This window comes from Mauremys reevesii, linkage group 8 (genome assembly GCF_016161935.1).
Source record: "Mauremys reevesii isolate NIE-2019 linkage group 8, ASM1616193v1, whole genome shotgun sequence".
Classification (NCBI taxonomy): Eukaryota; Metazoa; Chordata; order Testudines; family Geoemydidae; genus Mauremys; species Mauremys reevesii.
The window spans coordinates 97014693-97039229 of NC_052630.1; the positions used below are offsets into that span (position 1 = coordinate 97014693).

Here is a 24537-nt window from a genome sequence, read left to right on the forward strand (position 1 = left end):
GACCACTGTTTTGATCTTATACTACTTATTCAATATTTTTACAACACCTAAAAGTGTTCTAGGTATTTTATAGAACCAATAAGAACCAACTGCATTATTTTAGACATGATGCCAAACTCAGGCATCATAATCAATAGAGCGGGAGTGGGCTGGGAAAGGATAGGGTTTACAGCAGTAAGCCTAACCACATAACTAGCTTTTAAGCATGTATTATTTCTAGATGGCTCTTAAGTATTTCTTCATTATAGACTTATTTCTTGCGAGCATCATGGAAGGAGCACATCTTGAGGGATGTGACAAAAGAGAAACTAAAGGGTGGATGGACTAGAGTTGGAGGGCATGTCACGGATACGAGGGGAGGGCTGGAATTCTGATTTTTGACATATGTTGCTCCCTGAGAACAACCTCATGTAACAATACAAGAGCAGCATAGCACCCTTGCATATATCACTCAAGTTCTCACTAGGCTACACTGTCTGCACAGTGGCAGTATATGGAAGGCAGTGTATGGAATTTAGCTTTGCTAACAATTCTGGAGTAAATTATGCCTCAGGAAATATTTTTTTCTTCCAATCTGTATGTGGAAACAAGCGATGGTGGGTGGCTAACACTATTGCTCAGGTAGACTTCAGAGGGAGGGGGAAAAAACTAGGAGTTTCAGAAAGAGGAGGATCTAGAGCAGTGGCTCTGAACCTTTCCAGACCACTGTACCCCTTTCAGGAGTCTGATTTAGAATAATAGAAGATCAGGGTTGGAAGGGACCTCAGAAGGTCATCTAGTCCAACTCCCTGCTCAAAGCAGGACCAATCCCCAGACAGATTTTTGCCCCAAATGGCCCCCTCAAGGATTGAACTCACAACCCTGGGTTTAGCAGGCCAATGCTAAAACCACTGAGTCTTGTGTGCCTCCAAGTTTCACCTCGCTTAAACTATTTGCTTACAAAATCAGACATAAAAATACAAACGTGCCATAGCACACTATTACTGAAAAATGGCTTATTTTCTCATTTTTACCAATAACTCTAAAATCAATTGGAATATAAATATTGTACTTACATTTCAGTGTATAGTATATACAGCAGTAAAATCAAGTTTGTATGAAACTTTAGTTTGTACTGACTTCGCTAGTGCTTTTTATGTAGCTGGGTGTAAAACTAGGCAAATAGCTAGATGAGTTGATATACTCCCAGAAGACCTCTGTGTACTCCCAGGGGTGATTGTACCCTTGGTTGAGAATCATTGATCTAGAGAATATGGGAAGATGTGACAATAATAGTACCAGAAATTATTTCAGTCAATGCACAGGCAGCCAACTATCACCAAAGAATAACGCACATCAGTATAGAATGTTTCAAGCCCAGAGAACTCTATAACTTTGAACTGACCAGAATTATATATGTAGTTTGTTCATCCACTGGTGAAGAGGAGCAGTGCAAAACAATTACCCCACAACAGTTTAGAATATGAAATGACCCTAAATATGTTATCACACTCATTTAATTCTTCCAAGAACGTGTGCATAAGCAGGATTGGCTTTGGGGGTTTATTTGGGTGGCTTTAGAACAGTGTTCCTCAACCTTTTTGATACCAGGAACCAGCTTGCTGCCTTCCTAAACTGTCAGTGAGCTCTCAGGGACCAGCACCTGTCCACAGACGGGTTGTTGGGAAACACTGCTTTAGTCCACAAGCGCTGAGGTAATATTAATGGGGGAAATTTTTGGTTTTAACTGTAGAGACAGCTCGTTGTTTACCTTATTAGTGGATGTTGCATATAGCAATTTAACATGTAGATCTGTGCTGTGCTGTCATTTTTCAGCGTGAATTTAGCTTTCATGAAGGATATACCAGAATGTAGTTTCTCATAGAGGGATAAGAGAGAAGACCAATAGGCTGAGTAACTTTTCCCAGTGAGAGAACTCAGAACTTCATCACATAGTATTGTCTACTTGTATGCAGGGGGAGTTTACTTAACCAATAACTACATCGCTTCTCCTCAGTTTCATCAGTAGCTGGCAATGTAGCAGAATTAGTGCGGTATACAGAGGTTCAGATATCAATATCCATAGATGAAACACAGGGGTTAGCTTTACACTATGCTTACATCTGGATGCTCATTTCCTCAAATATTTTTAACATTCCCAATAAAGAAATCTAAATAACTAGATGTACAGGTGTCCCTTAGGATGACTAAACGTGACAGTGAGGACGTGTGTATCAGAATGGGAATTAGTATATTATCTGCAGGGTCAACCCAAAGAGAGTAGGAGGCTAAAGCATCACTCCCTAAACTACAAGCCAACTCCACAACTCTCACTCATCACGCCTGAAAGCTATAGTAGGATTAGATGACATAGTGGTAGAAATGCTTGAACCCCCTCTACTCTGATTTCCACTGCTGGTGAGTTACAGCCATGACGTCTGTTAGTCCCAAAGAAGAGCAGAAGTGCCAGGATGAGAAGAGAAGGGTTCGTGACCAATGTTGAGGCTGGGAACATAAGAGGTACATAGTGCCTTGAAGCCTTTATTTTAAAAAGAGAATCTAGCTGTTATTTTTAAAAACAACCCTGTGGGTTTGTTTGTCAGACTTCACTCTATATTACCATGACAAATCTAAGTATAAGACTTTGTCTTCCATCATATCATGCACATAGTTTCATCTGTTGGATCCTTGACCTAACTGCAGGGGGGTGCACAGAATTTGGAGGCTTTGAAGGGGGAAAACCCTCTATGTCCAGAACTACCCTGTTCCAGCTTTGCCTCTGTAAACAGTTGGGAACAGTCATTAAAAGGGAGCAAGTAGTCTCAGGGCATTTATAAAGAAGCCCACATTGGCTTTAGGACCCAAGGCCAATTTCATGGGCTCCTTGGTGGTGAGGAAGCAGGTGCTTTTGGTGGTTCCAGCCATTGTCTTTCTGAGAACAAGGCAGGATGGTAAATGTTGTCCAAATTAGCAACCACTGTTAGTATCCCTAGTTTCTGGCAACACGTGATGGAGAAAGGCATAGGAGTATAAATACTGTAGTACTTTTGCACAAGATGGAGAGACCATCTTCTTAGCATATGCACAACATGCCTGAGGGTGGCACGTGACCAGGATTCATCACTGAATTTGGTCCACTCGTTGGATCATTAGCTTCCCTGGCTTAGGCTGGGTATTGATGGGGAGTGTGATGGGAACACTGATCAATGCCCTGCAGAGAGATCCTGAGAAAGCCAGACGGTGCTAGGACTCTCTCCTGGATGTCACGTGCATGTAAATCTATTTTGTTTTTACAATCCTTTTGTTTTGTAGTGACTTGAGTGCAAATATGTCAGTAGAACAACTAACAGAGAATGTGGGTATACTGTATATTCTCGTCTTTTTAGTAGGTTGAAATAAAGACCCCCCAAACAAAGAAACTGCTTACAAATTCCAAGTATGCACTTCGTGTGTGTGTGTGTCTGGCTTGCAAACAGCTGTTTGAAAGAATTAGCAAAGGGATATCTAAGTACTACTAGAAGAAACAAACTGAAGTAAAATTTTGGCCTTAATCATGCCACAATTTTCAGAAGTCATTAGTAATTCTGGGTGCCTCAACTTTTAGGTGCCTAACTTGAAGGTGTTAAGTTAGTGATTGTGGAGGCCTACTGAAATTCTTAGTTTCAGTGTTTGTAGGACAGAGTCCCCAAGGTAATTAGAGTTAGGAGGTTCTACTGGATTTACGTAGAATAATTTAGAACTGTTTTAGATGCAGTAGATCAATTGAAAATGTTTTCAACACTACCCACAGATACAGCAATACTGTTCTATATACGTTTTTAGATAGTGACAATTACATGCTTAAACATGTTTCAATCCACAAAAGGCTCTTGACTGACAAGTGTAAAGTGCCATTGATTGGTTTATAAAAACAGAACAAACTCTACCATTGTAACTCAGAAGCACAGAGTAAAATGTAGAGTTTAATCTTGCAACTTAACAAACTGCAATGTTTTCCCCACTTCCATGTTACAATTTTGATTTCAAAGTAATTGTCTCCCAGAAATTAGCTGTTGCTTAACTTCATATCTCACCCTTCCCATAAATTTATTCTCCTTTCTTTGTTAGGGTCTATCCACAGCATTTTGGGTACAGCTCACAGGGTGAGGTGTATGTACTACCTAGATAAGGATTAATATAACACCATTACAATCAAATGACACTTTACAAACATAGATTAGTCAGACTCATACTTGCTACCATAGTGATGACTTCAAACTCTGATGCCCACAATGCTTTCTACTAGCAGTAGGACCTGACTAACTAGAATCTCTCAACCCAAGTAAGTTTCAAGTTCTACACTGCTGCTGGTGTTGCGTAGAGTGCTACTGAGCGGAAGAGAGGCAGTCGGGCTAAGTGATGATCAGTTTCTGCCACTGGGGATGCTGTACAGAACAAGACTTAAGGAGAACCATTTCCCTCAATGAGTTATGCATGTCACGGGCATTAGTTAAGGATGACAACAAAGTTTATTTGAAAAAATTATGTATAGAAAATATACATTAGAATGATCATCGCTCCACCTCTTGGGTCTAGCACTCCCCTCTCCCAACACGAGTAGCTATAATTTGCTGCTATGCTACTGCTGTTTTAAAAAATATCAGTCTCCTTTCTCCATACACAAATTCATATAGATACTTCTAACAACTTTACCACCAGGAAAAAAGGGAAATCTTTCTAAATCAATAGGTATTCAACAAGTCCCAATCTTCCATGGTCAGGCACATGTGCTTCTGCTTTGAAGTTCGTTCTCTCTCTTGTTCAGTTAAACCTTTCTCTTTATTTTTCTTTAATTGCTGGCTAGCTGCAGCCTCCTTTTTCAATAACGGGAAATGGCAGTTTTGTACTTTATCCTTATAGAACTGCAAGTTTTCAGAAGCTTTTGCTTTAGTCTGCACCAATGTGCACTTGACTGGTTCTTCTATCCTGCATCTCTTTCCATCTACAAAAAACCCAAAACACAGAGTTAAGCCTGCTCTCTAATGCAGTATGTGCTTGGCACAAAGCTATTCATCATTTGTTAAGCCATGTTTAGTACAGTTGCAAATCTTTAATATTTAGAAATAAAATCAAATTTTCAATATTTGGCTGTATTTAATCAATACAACACATGAGATTGTTTTATATTACTCATTAATTTTTGTTGGGACATGTGCTAATCATATTACAAAGGGAGGAATTTGTGCTTAACTTAATCACTTTATACAAAGGCAGATGACCAAGCTGAAAATGACCTGGGTCACCAGATTCCAGCTGCCTCATGAACTAACCCAAAACCCACTGAGGCCAACAAATTCCCATTGGTTTCAATGCACTTGAGCTCAAGCTGTTAGTGAGTTGGATTTACCTATGTCATATTCCATCAGATGAAAAAAATATTCACTAAAAGCAAAGTCAATCACTTTTTAGATATTTTAGATACTTTAAAGATGTTGTATAAGTGAAAAATGTTCAGTTTCACAAGTGGCTGCAGGTGTACATTCAATATGCCACTTTGGTTTTTAAAAAAATAAGTTTAGTGTAAAAATGTACAAATTTAATGAACAAGTTATTCAGAGCCTCACACAGTTACGTACAGAAGTGTTGAGCTGCCGTTCTGGATTTCAAGTTTTCCTTGGGCTTGACAGTTTTCATAGCCAATTGCTCCCACTGCAACACTGTCTGAAACATGATTTAAATTATTTTGAATGATTTTTCTTAAAAGAAATTATCATCAGAAACAACTCTACACCTTACTCTTTAGCTTTTTTTATGCCATATTACCAGTCAAAGGTGACTTATACAGCAACATCAGTTTTCAGTAAAAGCTTTAAGTATTAGCAACTTAAGTAAAATATTCCCTCCTCCAATTCCTACGAACACTTATCTTATCAAACGGGAATTCTGATGCATGTATAAAGCAAGATGAAGGACTGTGGAGAAACAGGAAAAACACCTGCAGCTAACATGTCCCCTTACGACACTTCCATTACAGTAGGCGTCTCTATGGTTGTGATTCTCCTCTTATATGCTGGAGCTTCTGTATGGGCAGCTTTAAGCTGCATTATAGAACTTTGAGCCACATTTGGATGGTACGGCACACACGGAAGTTGCACCAGTTTAACTAGACTGATTTAAAATCAGTTTAATTAAATTAGTGCAACTTTACTCCCAGACATGGCCTTAGACTTGGTCTTCACTTAGAAGTCAGGTCAACATAGCTATCTCAGTCAGGGGTGTGAAAAAACTATACCCCAACAGACATCACTATGCCAACCTAACCCCAGGGTAGACTCAGCTATGTCAATGAATATTTCCATCAACGTAGCTACCGTTGTTCAGGGAGGTGATGTTTCTATACCACCACAAACCCTTCAATTGCTGAAGGCTGTGTCTACACTCTGCGGTTATGCTGGCATAGCTATGGGGATGTGGCTATGCCGATATGGTCTCTGTAGTATAGATATACCCCAGCGTGTTACAATGAAATTCCTGCATTTGTAATTTCCCTAACAGAAGGGTAAACAAAGTGTGCTGTACCATCCAATGTGGCTCAGAGGTCTCTAATGCAGCTAAAAGCTGCCCATACAGAAGCCCCAGCATGCAATGCTTTATTTTGCTTCAAGTGGCCTCACTGGGTGCACGCAGAGACTTAAAGTCTGAGCACATTATGTGACAACGTGAAAATACCTGCACTCTGCTTTATTCTCTGCAAATTTAGGTTTGAGCCTAACTGTCAGCAAACAGTCAATGCAACCTCTGGATTCTTGCATGCCAGAGGAAGTATGAAGAACATGTTCATTCTCTAAGCTCTTCATAACATCTGTTTTCTCAGAATTAAGTACTAAAAAGATATAAAACTTCAACCTCACTGGGTGATGTGAAATGACTTGTGACTGAAAAGGACAAATACTTTGGTTTGGTAAAATTAAAAAAAAAAACATACCTGTTCTGCCCATCCCTCTGTTTTGCAGTTACTATGATCAAATTCTTTCAGAGGCACTTTTGAATGAACTAAGCTTATTTGGGTCTGGAGCCTCTGAATGACTGCCTTAACATCCTGGTGAAAAAAGGATATAAAGCAGACTGTGTAGAAGAGCATTTGATCATGCTGTACATATATAACAGACTTGGGTGGAAATTCTGTTTTACCTTGAGACCTGTTTCAGAAATATCCAAATAATTCAGCTTCTTGAAAGAAAAAAGGTACCCAATTCCTGTATCAGTGATTTCAGGGTTACCTATAAAATTGAAAAGGTTAGATTAAGTTGCATGACTATATAGGTGTGTTCTGCAAAACCGATTTTTTTAAAAAAGTATTAAAATGTAGGTGTGTAAAAAAGACAATATAAATGTTATACTAGCAAGCAGCCAATTATTCCCCTAGTAAATATTTTATAAGCTATTCCAGCATATTTATATGAACATGCTCCATGTTTTGAAAGTTATTTGAAACTGATTTCTTTTTCTCTTCAGAGCAAAATTAAGCTTTCATAGACCGCTTCAATTAGGTTAAGCATTATAAATATATAAGCCACACTTGTGCATATGTAAATACACATTTATTGCACACGAAAACTAATGTTCTTTTAATGTAAGGTTGCAAAGTCAAGCACCAAAAGATAGGAAATGCCTGGGTTAAGGCTGCCTATGCAACCTTAATGCAGTCCCCTGAGGTATATGCATTATGAACCAGTGTTTAATTATATGGTTGTATATTTTTCATTCAGTGAATGGAATGGAGGCTGCTCACTTAATGAGCAACTATTCAATATTTTCTTTTCTCCTTGTTGTTCAACGTGTGGCCCTATACTTTATTTACTGCATAATATTCAAACCTATTCTGAAGACAGAATTATTTTTCTCATGAGCTTTTCTATGGCAATCACCACAATAGTATGAGTGCATCACACATTTGTTAATGTTCACAACATCCCTGTGAGAAGAGGGGGAATTATTACCCCCACTTTACAAATGAAGTACTGAGGCACAGAGATTAAGCTCAAAAGTATCCGCGCATTTTGAGTGGCTAATTTGAAACAATTAGGACCTGATGTCTGAAACTATTTAGCATTATATAGCACTTTATCTAGGCAAAGCTCCCAGTGACCTCAGTTGTAGCTATGAATGCTCAGCATTTCTGTAAGCCAGTCACCAGGGTCTCAGGTCAGGCACCCAGAAAATGAGAAACATGCAAATAAATAGTCACCTGTGAAAAGTCAGACTTTTCACATCTTGCCCATTATCACACAGGGGCAGAATCCAGTTCTCCAGCGCAGTATTCAACTACCTTAACGGAGAGACTGTCCCTTCTCTTTCGGTAGCCTCCTGCCTCATTAACTACACATCTTCCAACTTTTGCAAATGAAGCAGAGATCCGACCGACATCAGTCTCTTTCAAAATACAACCCTGACTCATTCCCAGAGCAGGTCCATACAGTGCACTGAATGAGGCAGGGATGCTGTGGGGAAAAAAATAGTAAGTGCTCATGTAATTAAAGACTATCATATTGCATAGTCATAAGGGGGCCAAATTAGGGTTACACAGACAGGAAACATCAGAATTAAGGCTAACTCTTGAGTGCTTGACTTTGCAACATAAGAACATAAGAACGGCCGTACCGGGTCAGACCAAAGGTCCATCTAGCCCAGTATCTGTCTACTGACAGTGGCCAATGCCAGGTGCCCCAGAGGGAGTGAACCTAACAGGCAATGATCAAGTGATCTCTCTCCTGCCATCCATCTCCATCCTCTGACGAACAGAGGCTAGGGACACCATTCTTACCCATCCTGGCTAATAGCCATTTATGGACTTAGCCACCATGAATTTATCCAGTTCCCTTTTAAACATTGTTATAGTCCTAGCCTTCACAACCGCCTCAGGTAAGGAGTTCCACAAGTTCACTGTGCGCTGCGTGAAGAAGAACTTCCTTTTATTTGTTTTAAACCTGCTGCCTATTAATTTCATTTGGTGACCCCTAGTTCTTGTATTATGGGAATAATTAAATAACTTTTCCTTATCCACTTTCTCAACATCACTCATGATTTTATATACCTCTATCATATCCCCCCTTAGTCTTCTCTTTTCCAAGCTGAAGAGTCCTAGCCTCTTTAATCTTTCCTCATATGGGACCCTCTCCAAACCCCTAATCATTTTAGTTGCCCTTTTCTGAACCTTTTCTAGTGCTAGAATATCTTTTTTTTGAGGTAAGGAGACCACATCTGTACACAGTATTAGAGATGTGGGCGTACCATGGATTTATATAAGGGCAATAATATAGTCTCTGTCTTATTCTCTATCCCCTTTTTAATGATTCCTAACATCCTGTTTGCTTTTTTTCACCGCCTCTGCACACTGCGTGGACATCTTCAGAGAACTATCCACGATGACTCCAAGATCTTTTTCCTGACTCGTTGTAGCTAAATTAGCCCCCATCATATCGTATGTATAGTTGGGGTTATTTTTTCCAATGTGCATTACTTTACATTTATCCACATTAAATTTCATTTGCCATTTTGTTGCCCAATCACTTAGTTTTGTGAGATCTTTTTGAAGTTCTTCACAATCTGCTTTGATCTTAACTATCTTGAGTAGTTTAGTATCATCTGCAAACGTTGCCACCTCCAGATCACTTATGAATAAATTGAATAGGATTGGTCCTAGAACTGACCCTTAGGGAACACCACTAGTTACCCCTCTCTATTCTGAGAATTTACCATTAATTCCTACTCTTTGTTCCCTGCCTTTTAACCAGTTCTCAATCCATGAAAGGACCTTTCCTTTTATCCCATGACAGCTTAATTTACGTAAGAGCCTTTGGTGAGGGACCTTGTCAAAGGCTTTCTGGAAATCTAAGTATACTATGTCCACCGGATCCCCCTTGTCAACATGTTTGTTGACCCCTTCAAAGAACTCTAACAGATTAGTAAGACACGATTTCCCTTTACAGAAACCATGTTGACTATTGCTCAACCTGAAGTGTTTTTAAAGTAGCATTCTGTATGCTATTTTTCAGGTTCCTAATAAAGCAAAATAGAAAAAAAATTTAATCAGGCAGCTTCCTACTTCATACTGCCTGGTCCAGTGGGGGGCATTAAGAGCACAGGGGAAACAGATTCCCTGATCTCACTTCAGGTGTTTAGACCCTGCATGGCGCAAAGCTGCAATTGCAGGGAAGGTTCTGCTCAGCACGGATGCAATTGTAGGGAATTTAACTGCTAAAATCTAAAAAAGTGTCTAGTGAGAATGTGCAAACTATAACTTTTCAAGGCTTATAACTTGGCAAAGTTTGGACAGATTTTCAACATGGTCAGCAAAAGGCACATCCGTCAAAGGCCACCATCTTTCAAATTTCAGGTCCCTGTTCCAGAGCATGGAGGTGATTAGAGTTTTTCAAAGCAAAGGTAGCCAGAATTTTTTAACACGGGCAAAACAACATTTTTCCCTAGCCTTGTTCTTGGAAATGGCTGAATGATTCTGGCTGGAGTTTTCCAGAAGAAATCAGCCTAAATCAGACACCGAGCATAGAATATTTCACCCCAAATGGATAAAGTTTTTGGTAAAGTTATAAGCAACTGAGAACACATGATAGGAAGTGACAGGCAACCTTCATAACAGCTGGTGCTGTGAGCCCCACTGATAATCAGCATTCTTTGTTAATGTCAAGTTTCTAAAGTTTTCTTTTGATGTTGTATTTAAGACTAAGATGACGGTCACCTTAGTCTTGTTCTCTGTGTAAAAAGTTTACATGTTGAATAGTCACCACCCTAGCAGAAAGACTAGACAAAGGATGATAGTCAGGTTCATGTCATATTTAGTAGTAGTAAAATACAAAACTTAGATTATAAATTCAGGGCTGAATCACTCAGCTTGGATATTGACTAGTTCAAGTTCCATTTTGGAATGCATAAATGTTCATTTAAATGATGTATTTATGCCAATCAAGGGCTTGATTTCTGCTTTCACTGACTTTGGTGCAGCAGGATAAGGCTATAGGTGCAACATGTGAATTCTGGCAAGTTGTCAATGTTTGGACTCCTGATGTCAGGGCTAATTTTGAACAATTGTCTCCTTTCAATATTAACTAGGAGGAACCCTAGATGAGAAGTAACTATGTGCTTCTAAATTTAAATTATGAGGCACGTTGACACACTTACAAGACAAATCTAATACAGAAAGATTTTCAAGTCCCCTTTTCATCACTCGAACTGGCGCTGTCATTTTGCGAAGGCCTGCATCCGACAAACAATTATCCTTCAGGAGGAGCCGAGTTACACTAGGATAAGGAAAGTAAAGTTAGTTTGTAAAGGAATAATTTCACAGTTTTTAGTAAAATTGTTAGCATTTCATGTGAATCTTCCCCTAACCCCTGCTCAATCTACCACTCCTTTGCTGATATTAAAAGGACTAATAAAACAAGAGGCCTCTTTGGTATTTTTCCTGTTCCCTCTGAAGGCTCTGCTGACAAACGATTCCCAAAATTTCACTGACACAGGCAATACTATAACACAACAGCTTGTTGACACAGGCAGTAAGATTCTTTGTAACCTGAAAAGTTAAGGACAATTAGGCTTGTCAATTTCACCCATTCAAAACTGGAAAAGGAAAATCCTTGCTTGACATATAGGAAAGGACAAAATTGGTATGAGATACGAGGAAGGATTATAAATGAAATCCCCCAAAACTTATAGATATACTTCCACAGCATCCCTTTAAATCACAACCTTGAATCAAATGCACGGAAGTCTTATATAGTAACAGTTACTAATTAATAAACACAATTAACCTAACAAAGTTCCACAATATTCTACCTTTTAGATCTCTGGAAGCTTGAAAAGACTGTTATATAAACATTTTAGCAAACACATACTGGACAAAATATGTAAATTAGGAATGTCTCATGCTGACATACTGATTCAGTTTAAATGATTATCTTAATAAAGTTTTCTCCCAAAAAATAAGCAAATTTAATAGGGAAAGTCTACAGCAGTTGGAAATTAAGTTTTGCAATAATGAGTGTATACTATAAACAGAAAATGAAAAATATACAAAACAATTGGTCTTTATGTTGGATAGTAGAGTACTTTTATTTCAACTTCATAATTGTAGATCATGTCTAAAGACTCAGTATATGTCTGGTATCATGCAATTTGTGTTATTAGTTCTGATGTTTGCTTTTTTCACCTGAATAAGAGAATTTATAAACAACTAAAAACCCCAATAAAAGTGCTTGTTGCCTGTGAAACTTTCCTTTAAAGAGACAGTGTGTTTCTGTGACTGACTTGGCAAAGGAAAAGAAAATGCTGGTCAGTTATACATATAAATAAATTGGTACCTAGACAGAGCTTCTTTGGTGATATGTTCTAGCAATTCATGGTTATCTCCAAGTTTACAACAGGAAAGATCCAAGCAGGTCAGCTCCCTGAAAGACTTAATTTCTTCAAGTTTTTCAGAAATAACCAGATATCTGTAAAGAGCAGAAAGCTATCAACGTTTAGATGCACTAAAGGTGTAGTCCTAGAAGGTGCCTACTCTTTGCCATGTGAAAAATGCCCCAAATGAGCACACTCTCTTCATTATCTACCCAGGCTGCAGTCCACGTGGAACACATGCTCAAGTACTTACTCAATGTCTTATACCAACATTGTGGCTCAGATCTGACTCAAAAAGTACTTGCTCTGTAACCAGTGACTTCAACTTGCAAAGGCAGCTATTACGACTAGATCTCAAGCTATATCAGTCCAATTCCAGCAGCACTGCTTGCCAAATGGTAAAATTGACATTTCATGGCCAAAGACAAAAGCCTTGATTAGAGAAATAAAGAGAACACAAAGAGCCTACAATGGAAGCCATCTTTCACCCACAAAAAGGGAAATTCACGAGTAGGCTGGCAAAAAAAATTGATAATTCGGAGGATGAAGTGACACCTGGTACATCTCATGTTTTTTACTAAAACTTGCCTATATTGCTCATGCCACCTTTGGCATTCAAGAATGGATGTGCCTATATGCTTTGATTTATACTGATTCATATTTAAAGGACTGAAAAGACCATAAACTGTGTGAATGCACAACACACCCCCACCCCCAAATTGTTTATAGCATAGGAAGGTACTTCACCAGGGACAAGGTTTTAGAGGGATATAATCCTATTTTAAGCCTTGTAAGAAGAAACTTTTCCTTGTTGAGTTAGAACTTGTCCAAAGAAGAGTGGAGAGAGAGAACATCCCTGGTCAAGGTGTTTTTAATATGGAGGGCATGCAACACATCTAGATACAAATAGGAATTAATAAAATGTAGTACTAGATTTCTGACTTCAAAACCTGTGATATAATTACAAGACTATCCATTTCTCCCCTGTACCTTGGGCTACTGATACTCTTAAAATGAAATGCAACAGTTGACATGGAACCTCCCAGTAGGACTGTGTGCTAGAACATTTTACTGGCTATACAAGTCAAAATAAATGTTGAAATGCTTACAGAAAAGGGTTATTAGCTCAGACACAATTTAATTATTAACATAACACCCCTGTGGGGTAGGTAAGTTAGACAAGCTTTTGTCTCTCACCAACAGAAGGTCCAATAAAAGATACTCCCTCACCCACCTTGTCTCTCTAATACCCTGGGACTGACATGGCTAAAATTATCCTGCAGACAATAAGGTATGTATGTTGTGAGGATTAGGTTTTAAAGCACCATAGAAGTACTAAGTGTTAGCATGTTAAAAATAAAGCTGCAGGTTTTATCCTTCAATTCAGGTTGCAGAATGTGTTTGTGTGGATTTGGAGGATTAACTGGCAGTATTAGGGGTTCTCCATTACAGATACAAGAATTAAACCAAGTGCTATTTACCAACAATACTTTATGGAATGAACAAATATAATTTAATGATCCAAATCAAGGAACTGTTTATATTTAAGTACAAAAATGAAACACTTAAGTAAAACACTGGCAGAGCCTCACATTTATTTTACTGAATGCACTTACCTATTCTGTAAACATAATGAACAAAGCACCAGACTTCCATAAGCCTCAGTAAATTTTTGTAGTGCTCTGAGTCCTGTAACTGGTTCTGTGAACTTTTGCCTTGCTTCTGCAGCAGAAAAAAGCTTTTCAGCAATCTGCTCCGGAAAGCCAATCAACGAATCAATATGATCAACATTGTCAGAAATGTAACCCAACACTAGGCCGAAGAGAGACTTGGCTGAGTACCGGAGATTCCCCTCCTTAGTATAAGTAAAGATGAAATGATCTGTTCTCTCTCTCCTTGCACTGTCATCTTCTCTGTTCATACAAAGCTCCACAGAGAATCCTTTGGAAAATAGTCTAAAAGGCCTTGGTTTTGGAGTGGCATTTTTTACAGTGCCAGAACCCTGATTTACCATATACAGATGCCCATTTTCACGCACATATACTGGGCCTGTATCCAAAAGGCTTTCTGACTTGATGCAGTAAGACATTCCCCTTTACAATTTCTGCAAAAACAAAAGGAGAGACAGAAAAATAGAAACAAATTATACTATTTTGGAAATATATCAATTCCAAGTTAATTTCCTTTAGTGCCCTAGGCAGCACATTATAGTGTACCCATACGGTACAGTGAAAGTGTGGCTGCGTAGGATACATATACACCCCAGCTGCCAGCAAAACAAATATGGGGACTAGAACTCAGGATTTTTGCTTCAGAATGACGGGTCTTTTCCACACACAAGTACTCCCTGATCATCAGTACTAACACCGTGTTGCTCTGATTGCATTTAGCAAAGCACAGTGCTTGCTATACGGTACACACTACAGTACTCAAAATGAACAGGAGTACTTGTGGCACCTGAGAGACTAACAAATTTATTTGAGCATAAGCTTTCGTGGGCTACAACCCACTTCTTCGGATGCATGTAGTGGAAAATATAGTAGGAAGATACACACACAGAGAACATGAAACAATGGGTGTTACCATACACACTATAAGGAGAGTGATCAGTTAAGGTGAGCTAGTATCAGCAAGAGAGAAAAAGAACTGCAGTATTCAGAACATTACAACTGTTGCATTCAAATAGTCCTGTACGTTGCACATGGGGCCGGCTCCTTAAAACGATGACTGATCAGGGCTGAGGTAAATTGTGAGCGCGCTGCACCATCGCCTTGCTCGACGCTGCAGACCTGGCGGCGGGGTTTTCATCCGCGCTGCCATGACACCGGCTGGGCCTGCCCCCTGCCCTGCCCTGGCGGCGGCGGGCTGCACGCCTGGGCTCGGCGGCGCGGAGCCGCAGGATCCGGCTTTGTCTGACGCTGGGACGGGCTAGGCGCAGCCACCTGGCGGCCGCGGACGGTGGGCGCTGCTCGGCCCAGGGGGCTCCTGCGCGGAACCTTCCCCCCGCGGGGCGCAGACGGGCTAGGCCGGGGGGTGTCTGCGCCTTTCCCTGGCGCCGTCCAGCCCCGCCCCGGCTGGGCCCCCTCAGCCACCCGCTGCCCACCTCGGGCGGGGGACTCCGAGGCCTGGCCCCCCCTGCCCTTGCCGGGGGAGGTTCGTGCCCCGCAGCGCCCCCTTCCCTGGGCCCGCCCCGCCCCGCGGGGTCCGTCGCTCCGAGCCTGGGGCTCTCGCGGGCGCTGGGAAAGTTTCCCCCGCCCCCGACCTACCTGCCCCCGGGCACGGGCCGTCCCGAGAGCCCCCGCTGGGCGCGGCCGCTCGCAGGGGCCGGGGCTCGACACAGGCCAGTCCCACCCCGGGAGCGCCCCGGGGCCACAAAGGGGAGAGCGGGGGCGCGCCGGGGGAGCGCGCGTGCGCGGGCTGAGAAAACGACGGGGAGCCCCTGGCGGGAGCGCGCGGCGTCTCCACCCGAGACAAGAGGCGAGGCCCTGAGCCAGGGGCGGGGACCCAGGGGAGATATGGGGCTGGGGTGACAGGATAATGGAGGGGCATGGGGAAGGGGCTCTGGGATCGGGATGTGGGGCATTGGGAGGGGGCATAGGGAGGATGTGGGGAATGGGGGCTCTGGGATTTGGATGGGGCATGGGGAAGGGGATTGGGGGGCAGTGGGAGGGGATGTGGGGCATTGGGAGGGGGTATAGGGAGGGGTTGTGGGGAATGGGGGGCTCTGGGATTTGGAGGGGGTATAGGAAGGGGATGTTGGGAATGGGGGGGTCTGGGATTTGGGAGGGGATGTGGGGCAATGGGAGGGGGCTCTGGGATTCGATGGGGACATGGGGAGGTGCTGAGGGATGCCAGGAGATGATAGAGGTCTGTTAGTATAATTGCCCTGAACCTCATATTTTCCAAAGTTTGGACTAGTCTAAATTTAAATTAAGTGATGGATGTCCCTTCCTGTGGGAAATTATTCCAGAGTCAACCTCACCCCTAGGAAACATTTCTTGTGATTCAGCCTAATTGAGGGGTAGGCAACCTATGGCAAGCTGACTTTCAGTGGCACTCTCACTGCCTGAGTCCTGGCCACCGGTTGGGGGGGGCTCTGCATTTTAATTTTATTTTAAATGAAGCTTCTTATACATTTTAAAAACCTTATTTACTTTACATACAACAATAGTTTAGTTATATATTATAGACTTATAGAAAGAGACCTTCTAAAAATGTTAACATGTATTACTGGCACGTGAAACCTTAAATTAGAGTGAATAAATGAAGACTTGGCACAGCACTTCTGAAAGGTTGCCAACCCCTGGCCTAAATTATCATGTGCTCAGTTTCATCCCACTATTCTTAGACTCCTCCATTGACATCCCTAAATGACTCTTCTTCTTTGTTGGATACCCTTTCCCAACACTTGTAGGCGGTTATCCACCCTAGTCATTGTTCTAGTAAATATTCTTGAATAAGTTCTTCCAGACTCCTAATTATTGTTGCCATTCCCTGAATTCCTTGCAAACTGTTTATATCTTTTTAGTGTTCAGCTCCCTACAACTATCTGTTATTTGTCTTAGCAATGCCATATGGAGAGAATCTATCAGCTCCCTGTTCTGTGACATAATGCCTCTGTGTATTCAACCTAAAATGACATTGACTTTTTTTAGATGTCTTATCACCTTGCCAGCTCACATATAATTCATTGTTCACTCTCATGACAAAGGCCCAGGCCCTGTGTCCACATAGATCTCATTGCAGGATTAGGGCCCAAAATACCTTCAATGGGGAAAGAAATAGGGAAACTGAAGAGATACTGAGGAAATAGAGGGAATACCAGAAGGGAAAAGGCATACTTTAACTTATAAAGATATTTATTGCAAGGCTTAACTATTTTTTGTAAAGTTCTCTGGGATTTTTAGGTTCTACAGAAAAGCACAAAGTACTATAATTATATATGATCATTTATTAGGAGTTTGGCTACTTTGGCAGCACTACAGCAAACACTCATGATTTTAAAAAATATTTTACTTAAATCCTTGTCACTATAGTTCTTAATTAGAACATAGGTGTTTTTGACTATGTAAAATGCATTTTCAAGCGTTTTAATAAAGAATACAATTAGGAATGCAAGCAGCTACTCTTACTTTAGAACTGGAACTATTTGTGGGCAGCAGTGTGGTGTGAGGGGACTGTTTTGATTGTAACTCAAGAAATATCAGTGGTTGAATCATAGAGATCTTAAAAGAGGCTAGAGTGTTGCTCATAAGAGCTTAACATGCTCTCTGAATTCCTGTTAGGGACTGAATTTGGATGCTAGGCAACAAGAGGACTGACGCTCCCATTCAGTGATATTGTAAGAACGTTTCTTTTGGGTTTTTTAATCTCATGCAGACCAACAAGAAAGGATGAAATCAACAGACCTGTGCCTTAGCTCTCGAGGGGCTGAAGTTGTTCTAGCCACATCAAGTGATGAAAAATACCCCCCTGAAAACATCATTGATGGGTAAGATTTGATGTTTGGTTCTTTATGTAAGTGAAGGTTGTTGGAGAAATAAAGTGCTTTGGTGTCATTAACATTCATTTGTTCTATCACTGGATTTTATGCTATTATATTTTTATATTACATTACATCAGAAGAACATTAAGATGGCAAAGTGAAGCACTCAAAAGTGAGGAATTACCAAAATTAAGGTTGCCAGTGCAACTTTACTTTTGCCCCTGTAAGTATATGCATTATATGATACCATATTTAATTACGTGACCACATACTATTTTTCCACAGGACATATGCCTTAATCAGTGCACAGGATGGCCAGTCCTCACTTAATGCACAGCTATTCAATATTTGTTTTATCCCTGTTTTGTTCAGTTTGTGGCCCTATGTCGAATTTACTGCACATTATTCAAAACCTCCTCTGAAGACAGAATTATTATGCAGCCCTATGCTCTGGATGTCCCTAAGCCTTTGACTGTCACATACTGGGACTGGGCAACAGGGGAGAGATCACTTGATAATTGCCCTGTTCTGTTCATTGGCCACTGTTGGAAGATAGGCTACTCGGCTAGATGGACCATTCGTCTGATCTTGTATAGCCATTCTTATTAATTTCCTTATGGATTTTTCTGTGGTGCTCATCACTATAGTTTATGAATGCTTCACAAATAGTACTTAATTTTCACAACATCCCTGTGAGGTGAGGGGACATTATTATCCCCATTTTACAGATGGGGATTTGAGGCACAGAGACAGTAAGGTAAAAAATGTCCAGTAATTGTGGGTGCCTAATAGAAGACACCTGTGGCTTGATTTTTCAGAGTACTTAATATTTTATTGCACTTTATATGTTTAAAGGACATCTTCCATTGACTTCAGTTGCAGCTGTGAGTGCTCAGTCCCAGGATCTAAAGTTGGCACACAGAAAATGAAGAATCATAGTTGCCATCCAGGGCCGGCTTTAGGCCGATCTGCCCTATTCCGTGCTTTAGGTGCCTTTTTAATTTTTTTTACTCACCCCAGCGGCAGTCAGCTCTGCCGGGGTCTTCAGCGGCCCCACTCCCCAGGCCAGAGCAGCGGCTGGAGCGCGGCAGGCCCCGCGGCCCCGGCCGGAGTGCAGCAGGCCCCGCAGCCCTGCTCTCCCAGCCAGAGCTTCGGCCAGAGCACAGCAGCCCCACAGCCCCACTCTCCTGGCCTGCAATCCGAAGTGCTGCCGAAGACTGGGAGCGTGGCCTGGTGACTACAAGCCCCCCGCCCCCGGAATCGAGCCCCGCACTTGCTAAAGCTGGCCCTGTTGCCATCTGTGAAAAGTTTGGTTTAAGTGACTTGCCAAGCATCACATAGGAAATCTATGACAGAGGTAGGGATAGAATCCGTTTCTCCAGGGCAGCATTCATCTGCCTTAAATATAAGACTATCCTTTCTATTAATGCAGTCTTCCACTTAATTCACTAGACACTTTCAATGTCTGCAACAAATGAAGCAGGGATCCTACAGACAACAGCCTCCTTCACTGCACAACCCTGATTCATTCCCAAAGCACCATCCATCTTGTGCATTGAATGAGGCAGGAGTTCTGTGGAAAAATAGTACGTGGTCATGTAAGTAAGACTGTATCATAACAGGTAGGTCAGTTGTAGTGTAATGTGCAGGTATGAATTGTCTAACTGTGCCAGAAATTTTTGTTGTTGAGAAATGCGGCAGAAAGGAGAAGGAAGGGAATGACAACAAAGCTAATCTAAATAGGATCTTTCTAGGTGAAAGTCACTCAAACCCAGATTTTAGACAGGCTGTTGAACTGAGTGGCCAGTGAGAAGTCAGATTCAAGTATCTGGGAAAATTCTGTGATGAACAGACTTGCGAGCAGTAAAGGAAATAGAGGCTATTTGTAAGAGAAAGAAGATATGCTAAACATTGATATTGTAATGGATTTTCTGATGTTCCTTTCAAAGGAGCCTAAATAGAAATTACTTTGCAGATCTCATTCATGTATAAATATATTATACTTAATGTAACAAATAAAAAGTCATGTTGGTTTTTTTTAACAGAAGTTCAGAAACGTTTTGGACAACAACAGGAATGTTCCCCCAGGAATTCGTTATTAGTTTTCATAAATGTGTAAAAATCAGTAAACTCACAATCCAGTGTTACTTAGGTAAGAACACAATGTATTTTCATGTTTTAATTTTCACAGTAGTATCACATTCTGCAGATAATAGTTTAAAAAATAATCCACAAGAATGTAGCTAAGCCAGCAAACCAGTGATCCTTTGAGGCCAGTATGTTGCATGGACCAATTGGGGAAGCAGGATATGCTGGAGAAAGAAGAACATCTTTCCTAATAGCCCTGCCCTTATGATACGTTGAGGAGGAGAATTATTTTTCCCGACTTGAACTAGTGATTGATTTATGCCTTGAAGCATGAGGCTAAATTGGCCTGATAATTTTAACCTAGTTAATGTAACTTTATTGTACTAAACTATTTATCTTATAAATTATGATAATTAATAAATTTGCTTCAAACAATTATGTAAATTAATTGTTACATCAAAAAGTATTTTCTTTCTGTTTTGAATGTGTTGCTTTTTAATTTCATAGTATGAACTTCTATGTCCTTTGTTTACATTTTGTCAACTTTCTGTAATCATGTGAGAAAAGATATTATAAAAGAAAGAGAGAAAGTATTGTGAGCCTAGGAACTCAAGCTTTAGCTGATCTTGGGCAAATCACTTAAACTTTCTTCTTCAGTTTCCCCACCTGTAAAATGAGGAGGATAAGATTACCTACCTCCCAACAGAATATTGTGAAAATTAATTAGCTAATGTTGGTAAAATTCTTTGAAAATGAAAAGTGATGCATGATGTTAAGTACTGTTGTTATTAGTAAAACAGTAATATGAAACTAGGTAGACTTCAGTGCTCAGTCTATGCTGACTTTTTAAATATATTTTAGTGCGGAGTTTGAGGATTGAGAAAAGCTTATCTAAAGATCCAGCAGATTTTGAAGTGTGTACTGAAAAAGGTAAGTAACCAAATGTGGAGCAGCTCTGATTGGGTGGAAATTATGTTGGCCTTTATCTATTTGCTCATTGTCTTAATATCTTTACACCATTAGAAGAATAAAGTTTATAACATTTGTTTGGTATACTGGAAAGGATTGTGATTGGCTGTTTTTATTACTATGGACATAATCCATAAAAAATTAATATTCCATCAATGTTACCAGAGTGACATGCTGGAAATCCACATGAAAATTATATGTGAAAAAACAGTGTGACTTGAAACAATATAGCAATAGAACTGCCTTGTTAAGAGTCAAAATATTTTCCAGAGTACAACAATCTATATCACAATAATGTTAAATTGGGTACTGCTGTGTGCTCAGTAGGTATTTGAGGATGGGGCAGAGGTTGATCTTTGTTTGCAAACTTTCACTCTTTTTTGTTAGTTTTTCTCAACTCTGAGTTTTGTAAATTTAGATTTGTATTTGAATTTTCATTATTTAAACTATCAGGAAACCCTGTTTTGTTGTAAAAATAAATAAATAAAAATAAAAAAGCATTCACTGTTACACTATGGCAGGGGTCAGCAACCTTTCAGAAGTGGTGTGCGGAGTCTTCATTTATTCACTCTGATTTAAGGTTTCAAGTGTCAGTAATACATTTTAATGTTTTTAAAAGGTCTCTTTCTATAAGCCTATAATATATAACTAAACTATTGTTGTATGCAAAGTAAATAAGGTTTAAAAAATGTTTAAGATGCTTCATTTAAAATTAAATTAAAATGCAGAGCCCCCCTGGACCGGTAGCCAGGACCTGGACAGTGTGTGCGCCACTGAAAATCAGCTTGCGTGCTGCCTTTGGCACACGTGCCATAGGTTGCTTACCCCTGCACTATGGGCATAATCGTACAGTCACGATGCATACAAGTACTTTCCTTATGAGAGTGGTCTCATTGATTTCAACAGACTGCTCACATGAAGTAGAGTTATTATGTATATAAATAGGGCCCTACCAAATTCATGGCCATGAAAAACGTGTCACAAACAGTGAAATCTGGTCTCTCCCTGTGAAATCTGGTCTTTTGTGTGCTTTTACCCTATATTATACAGATTGCATGGGGGAGACCAGCATTTTTCAAATTGGGGGTCTTGACCCAAAAGGGAGTTTTAGCGGGGGTTGCGATATTGCCTTCCTTACTTCTGCACTGCCTTCAGAGCTGGGCAGCTGGAGAGCCGTGTCTGTTGGCTGGATGTCCAGCTCTGAAGGGAGTGCCCCACCAACAGCAGCACAGAAGTAAGGGTGACAATACTATACCATGCCACCCTTCATTCTGCCTTCAGAGCTGGGCAGCCAGAGAGTGGCAGCTGTTGACAGAGGCCCCAGATCTGCAGGGAGCAGCGAAGTAAGGGTGGAAATACTATACCATCCTTACTTCTGTGCTGTTGCTGGCGTCAGCTCCGCCTTCAGAGCTGGGCTCCTAGCAAACAGCCACCTCTCTCCAGCTGCCCAGCTCTGAAGGCAGCACCACTGCCAGCAGCAGCGCAGAAGTAAGGGTAGCAGTATTGCAACCCCCTTTACAATAACCTTGCAACCCCACCCCTGACAACTCCTTTTTGGGGCAGGACCCCTACGATTACCACACCATGAAATTTCAGATTTAAATAGCTGAAATCATGAAATTTATAATTTTTAAAATCCAGTGACCATGAAATTGACCAAAATGGACCATGAATTTAGTAGGGCCCTATATATAAATGTTTGCAGGATTGGGCTCTGTGTTGGCTCCTTTGACATCAAGTGAGAATGGTGGCATAATGAAAACTAGAATAGTAGAAAGTTTAAAATTTTAGAGCTATATTTTATGTTATCACAGAAGTTGAGTCATATAGTTTTTGACACTTAATAAACCCTTGTCTAAAAAGACAAAGGCTTTGATCCTGCAAATGCTTATGCATGTGCTTAACTTTAGCATGAGCCCTAAAGTTAAGCATGTGCATAAGTGTTTGCTGGATCGGAGCCTTTGCCAGTCCACAAATAATACTAAAACACTGAAAGGATGATGATGATGAGCTGTTTAAACTGCATAACCATATGCGACATATAAGAAAAATGGAAAACATTGAATCATGTGATAAGATTAAATGTTCATTCCTGAGTCTTTGAATTATATTTAGTGTACTGAGGATGTTACAAAGAACTGTGCCTAATAATATGGGGTCTTGATCTCAGTTTGTCCTTTTATGTTCTATTCAAACAGGAATAACTTAATTCTAATCTCAGCTATGTCACTGATTCACTCTGTGACCTGAGGTGGGCCCTTTAACCTCACTCTGTTTGCCCCGCTATAAAATAAGGCTATTTATTATTTATGTATTCATTATTTGTAAAACCTATAGTCCATAAATTACAATTGTGAGGATTGATTAATTGTGAAGTACTTTGAAGATATAAAGTACTATATAAGTACTACTTGTACATTTTATCTTAAAAATTAAAAGCATATTTGAGTAGTATAATGCAACACAGTTTTTTATGTCCCATAGGGACATTTTAAAAACCAGTTTAATTGCTTGTATATTTAAATTAGAACATTACTAAAATTATTTGTATTCTTTAATCGATTTGTTAATTTTTGCATACAATGTAGATTCACAATCCTTAACTTACAGGAACTTTCATATCCAGTGGAAACTTATCACAGCATTGTGTATATATATAAACTCATTGTTTGACATAAAATTTATTTTCTAGATTTACAATACACAGAAGGGGCGCTTCAAACGGAAGAATTTTCTGTGAGTACATTCAACATACAGCATTAATGCCACATGTAATGGGGTGGATAGACTAGTTAAAAATGCCCTTAATTAGCGCAACTCAATACATATTATTTTAGAGGTTTGGATACGTCCCTAGGTCTTGGATATGCGCTTATACATTCTGGTATAAAAATCCATATAGCTAGAGCTCCTAACGTTGCTAAATATCTATCTGAAGAAGTGTGGTAATCTCTTTTGGCCAGCTGTTGTCTTGAAAGTTTCATGAGTTCCAGGGCTTCAAAGGAAAGACGGGGGGCTATTTTGGATTCCTCTAACCCAAGAAAGCTCTGAAAACTGACATGTAGAAATGTCTTGATCCTTCTGTTATATTTTAAACACTAAACTCCTTTGCAGAAGCTTGTTGAACATGTATATTATTACAATTAATATAATAAGCTCTTTTTCTCTTCTACAGCTTCCTGAATTCCAAGCTACCTACTTGCGATTCATTATCAAATCTGCCTTTGATCATTTTGTTTCAGTGCACACAGTGATGGCAGAAGGAGTAGCAGAAAATCTTTAAGACCAAATTTAAAGAATTGCCTCAAATTATTTTGTAATATTTGTAGTATAAAGGATATATTTATTATTCAAACGTTATATTAAAATGGATTTTTGAAATATGGCTCTAGTATGTCGTGTCCCCCCTCCCCCCAGCCATTTAATGTGTAATGCAGTACAACTATTAACTCTGGTAATACGTTTGTAGTTTTCCAATGTAGAGTACAAATGTTGAAGAATTACTTTTTGCTTAACCATTAACATATGAGTATAATGGATTCCACTTCTGAATTGCAATATGTTGAGATTAAAAGGCTATTTACCATACATTGTTTTAAAATGCCACTGAATATTTGTTTCTCTGT

General features: G+C 40.1%; 2 protein-coding genes across 12 annotated transcripts; one reads left to right on the forward strand and one right to left on the reverse strand.

Annotated features, from left to right (window-relative positions):
* Window positions 1-3645: 3645 nt before the first annotated feature.
* LRRC42 (leucine rich repeat containing 42) lies at window positions 3646-15759 on the reverse strand. Of its 4 annotated transcripts, none has more exons than XM_039485294.1 (8): window positions 15636-15759; window positions 13986-14473; window positions 12333-12464; window positions 11155-11273; window positions 7150-7238; window positions 6944-7057; window positions 5595-5679; window positions 3646-4960 (listed from the first exon to the last, which is right to left on the reverse strand). In XM_039485294.1, the coding sequence occupies exons 2-8, from the start codon at window positions 14456-14458 to the stop codon at window positions 4701-4703; spliced, it is 1272 nt and encodes a 423-aa protein (XP_039341228.1). In that variant the 5' UTR covers window positions 14459-14473; window positions 15636-15759; the 3' UTR covers window positions 3646-4700. The 4 variants fall into 4 exon arrangements, with proteins under 4 accessions (XP_039341228.1, XP_039341232.1, XP_039341229.1 ...); XM_039485298.1 differs by lacking the exon at window positions 15636-15759 and adding an exon at window positions 15159-15234; XM_039485295.1 differs by lacking the exon at window positions 15636-15759 and adding an exon at window positions 15032-15132.
* Window positions 15090-24497, forward strand: HSPB11 (heat shock protein family B (small) member 11). 8 transcript variants are annotated; one of them, XM_039485307.1, is made up of 6 exons: window positions 15090-15111; window positions 17749-17860; window positions 19900-20006; window positions 20804-20872; window positions 23604-23647; window positions 24087-24497. In XM_039485307.1, exons 2-6 carry the CDS (start codon window positions 17763-17765, stop codon window positions 24192-24194), a joined length of 426 nt encoding a protein of 141 aa, XP_039341241.1. In that variant the 5' UTR covers window positions 15090-15111; window positions 17749-17762; the 3' UTR covers window positions 24195-24497. The 8 variants fall into 8 exon arrangements, with proteins under 8 accessions (XP_039341241.1, XP_039341237.1, XP_039341243.1 ...); XM_039485303.1 differs by lacking the exon at window positions 15090-15111 and adding an exon at window positions 15253-15327; XM_039485309.1 differs by lacking the exon at window positions 15090-15111 and adding an exon at window positions 15253-15327 and having other exon boundaries at window positions 19903-20006.
* Window positions 24498-24537: the final 40 nt, after the last annotated feature.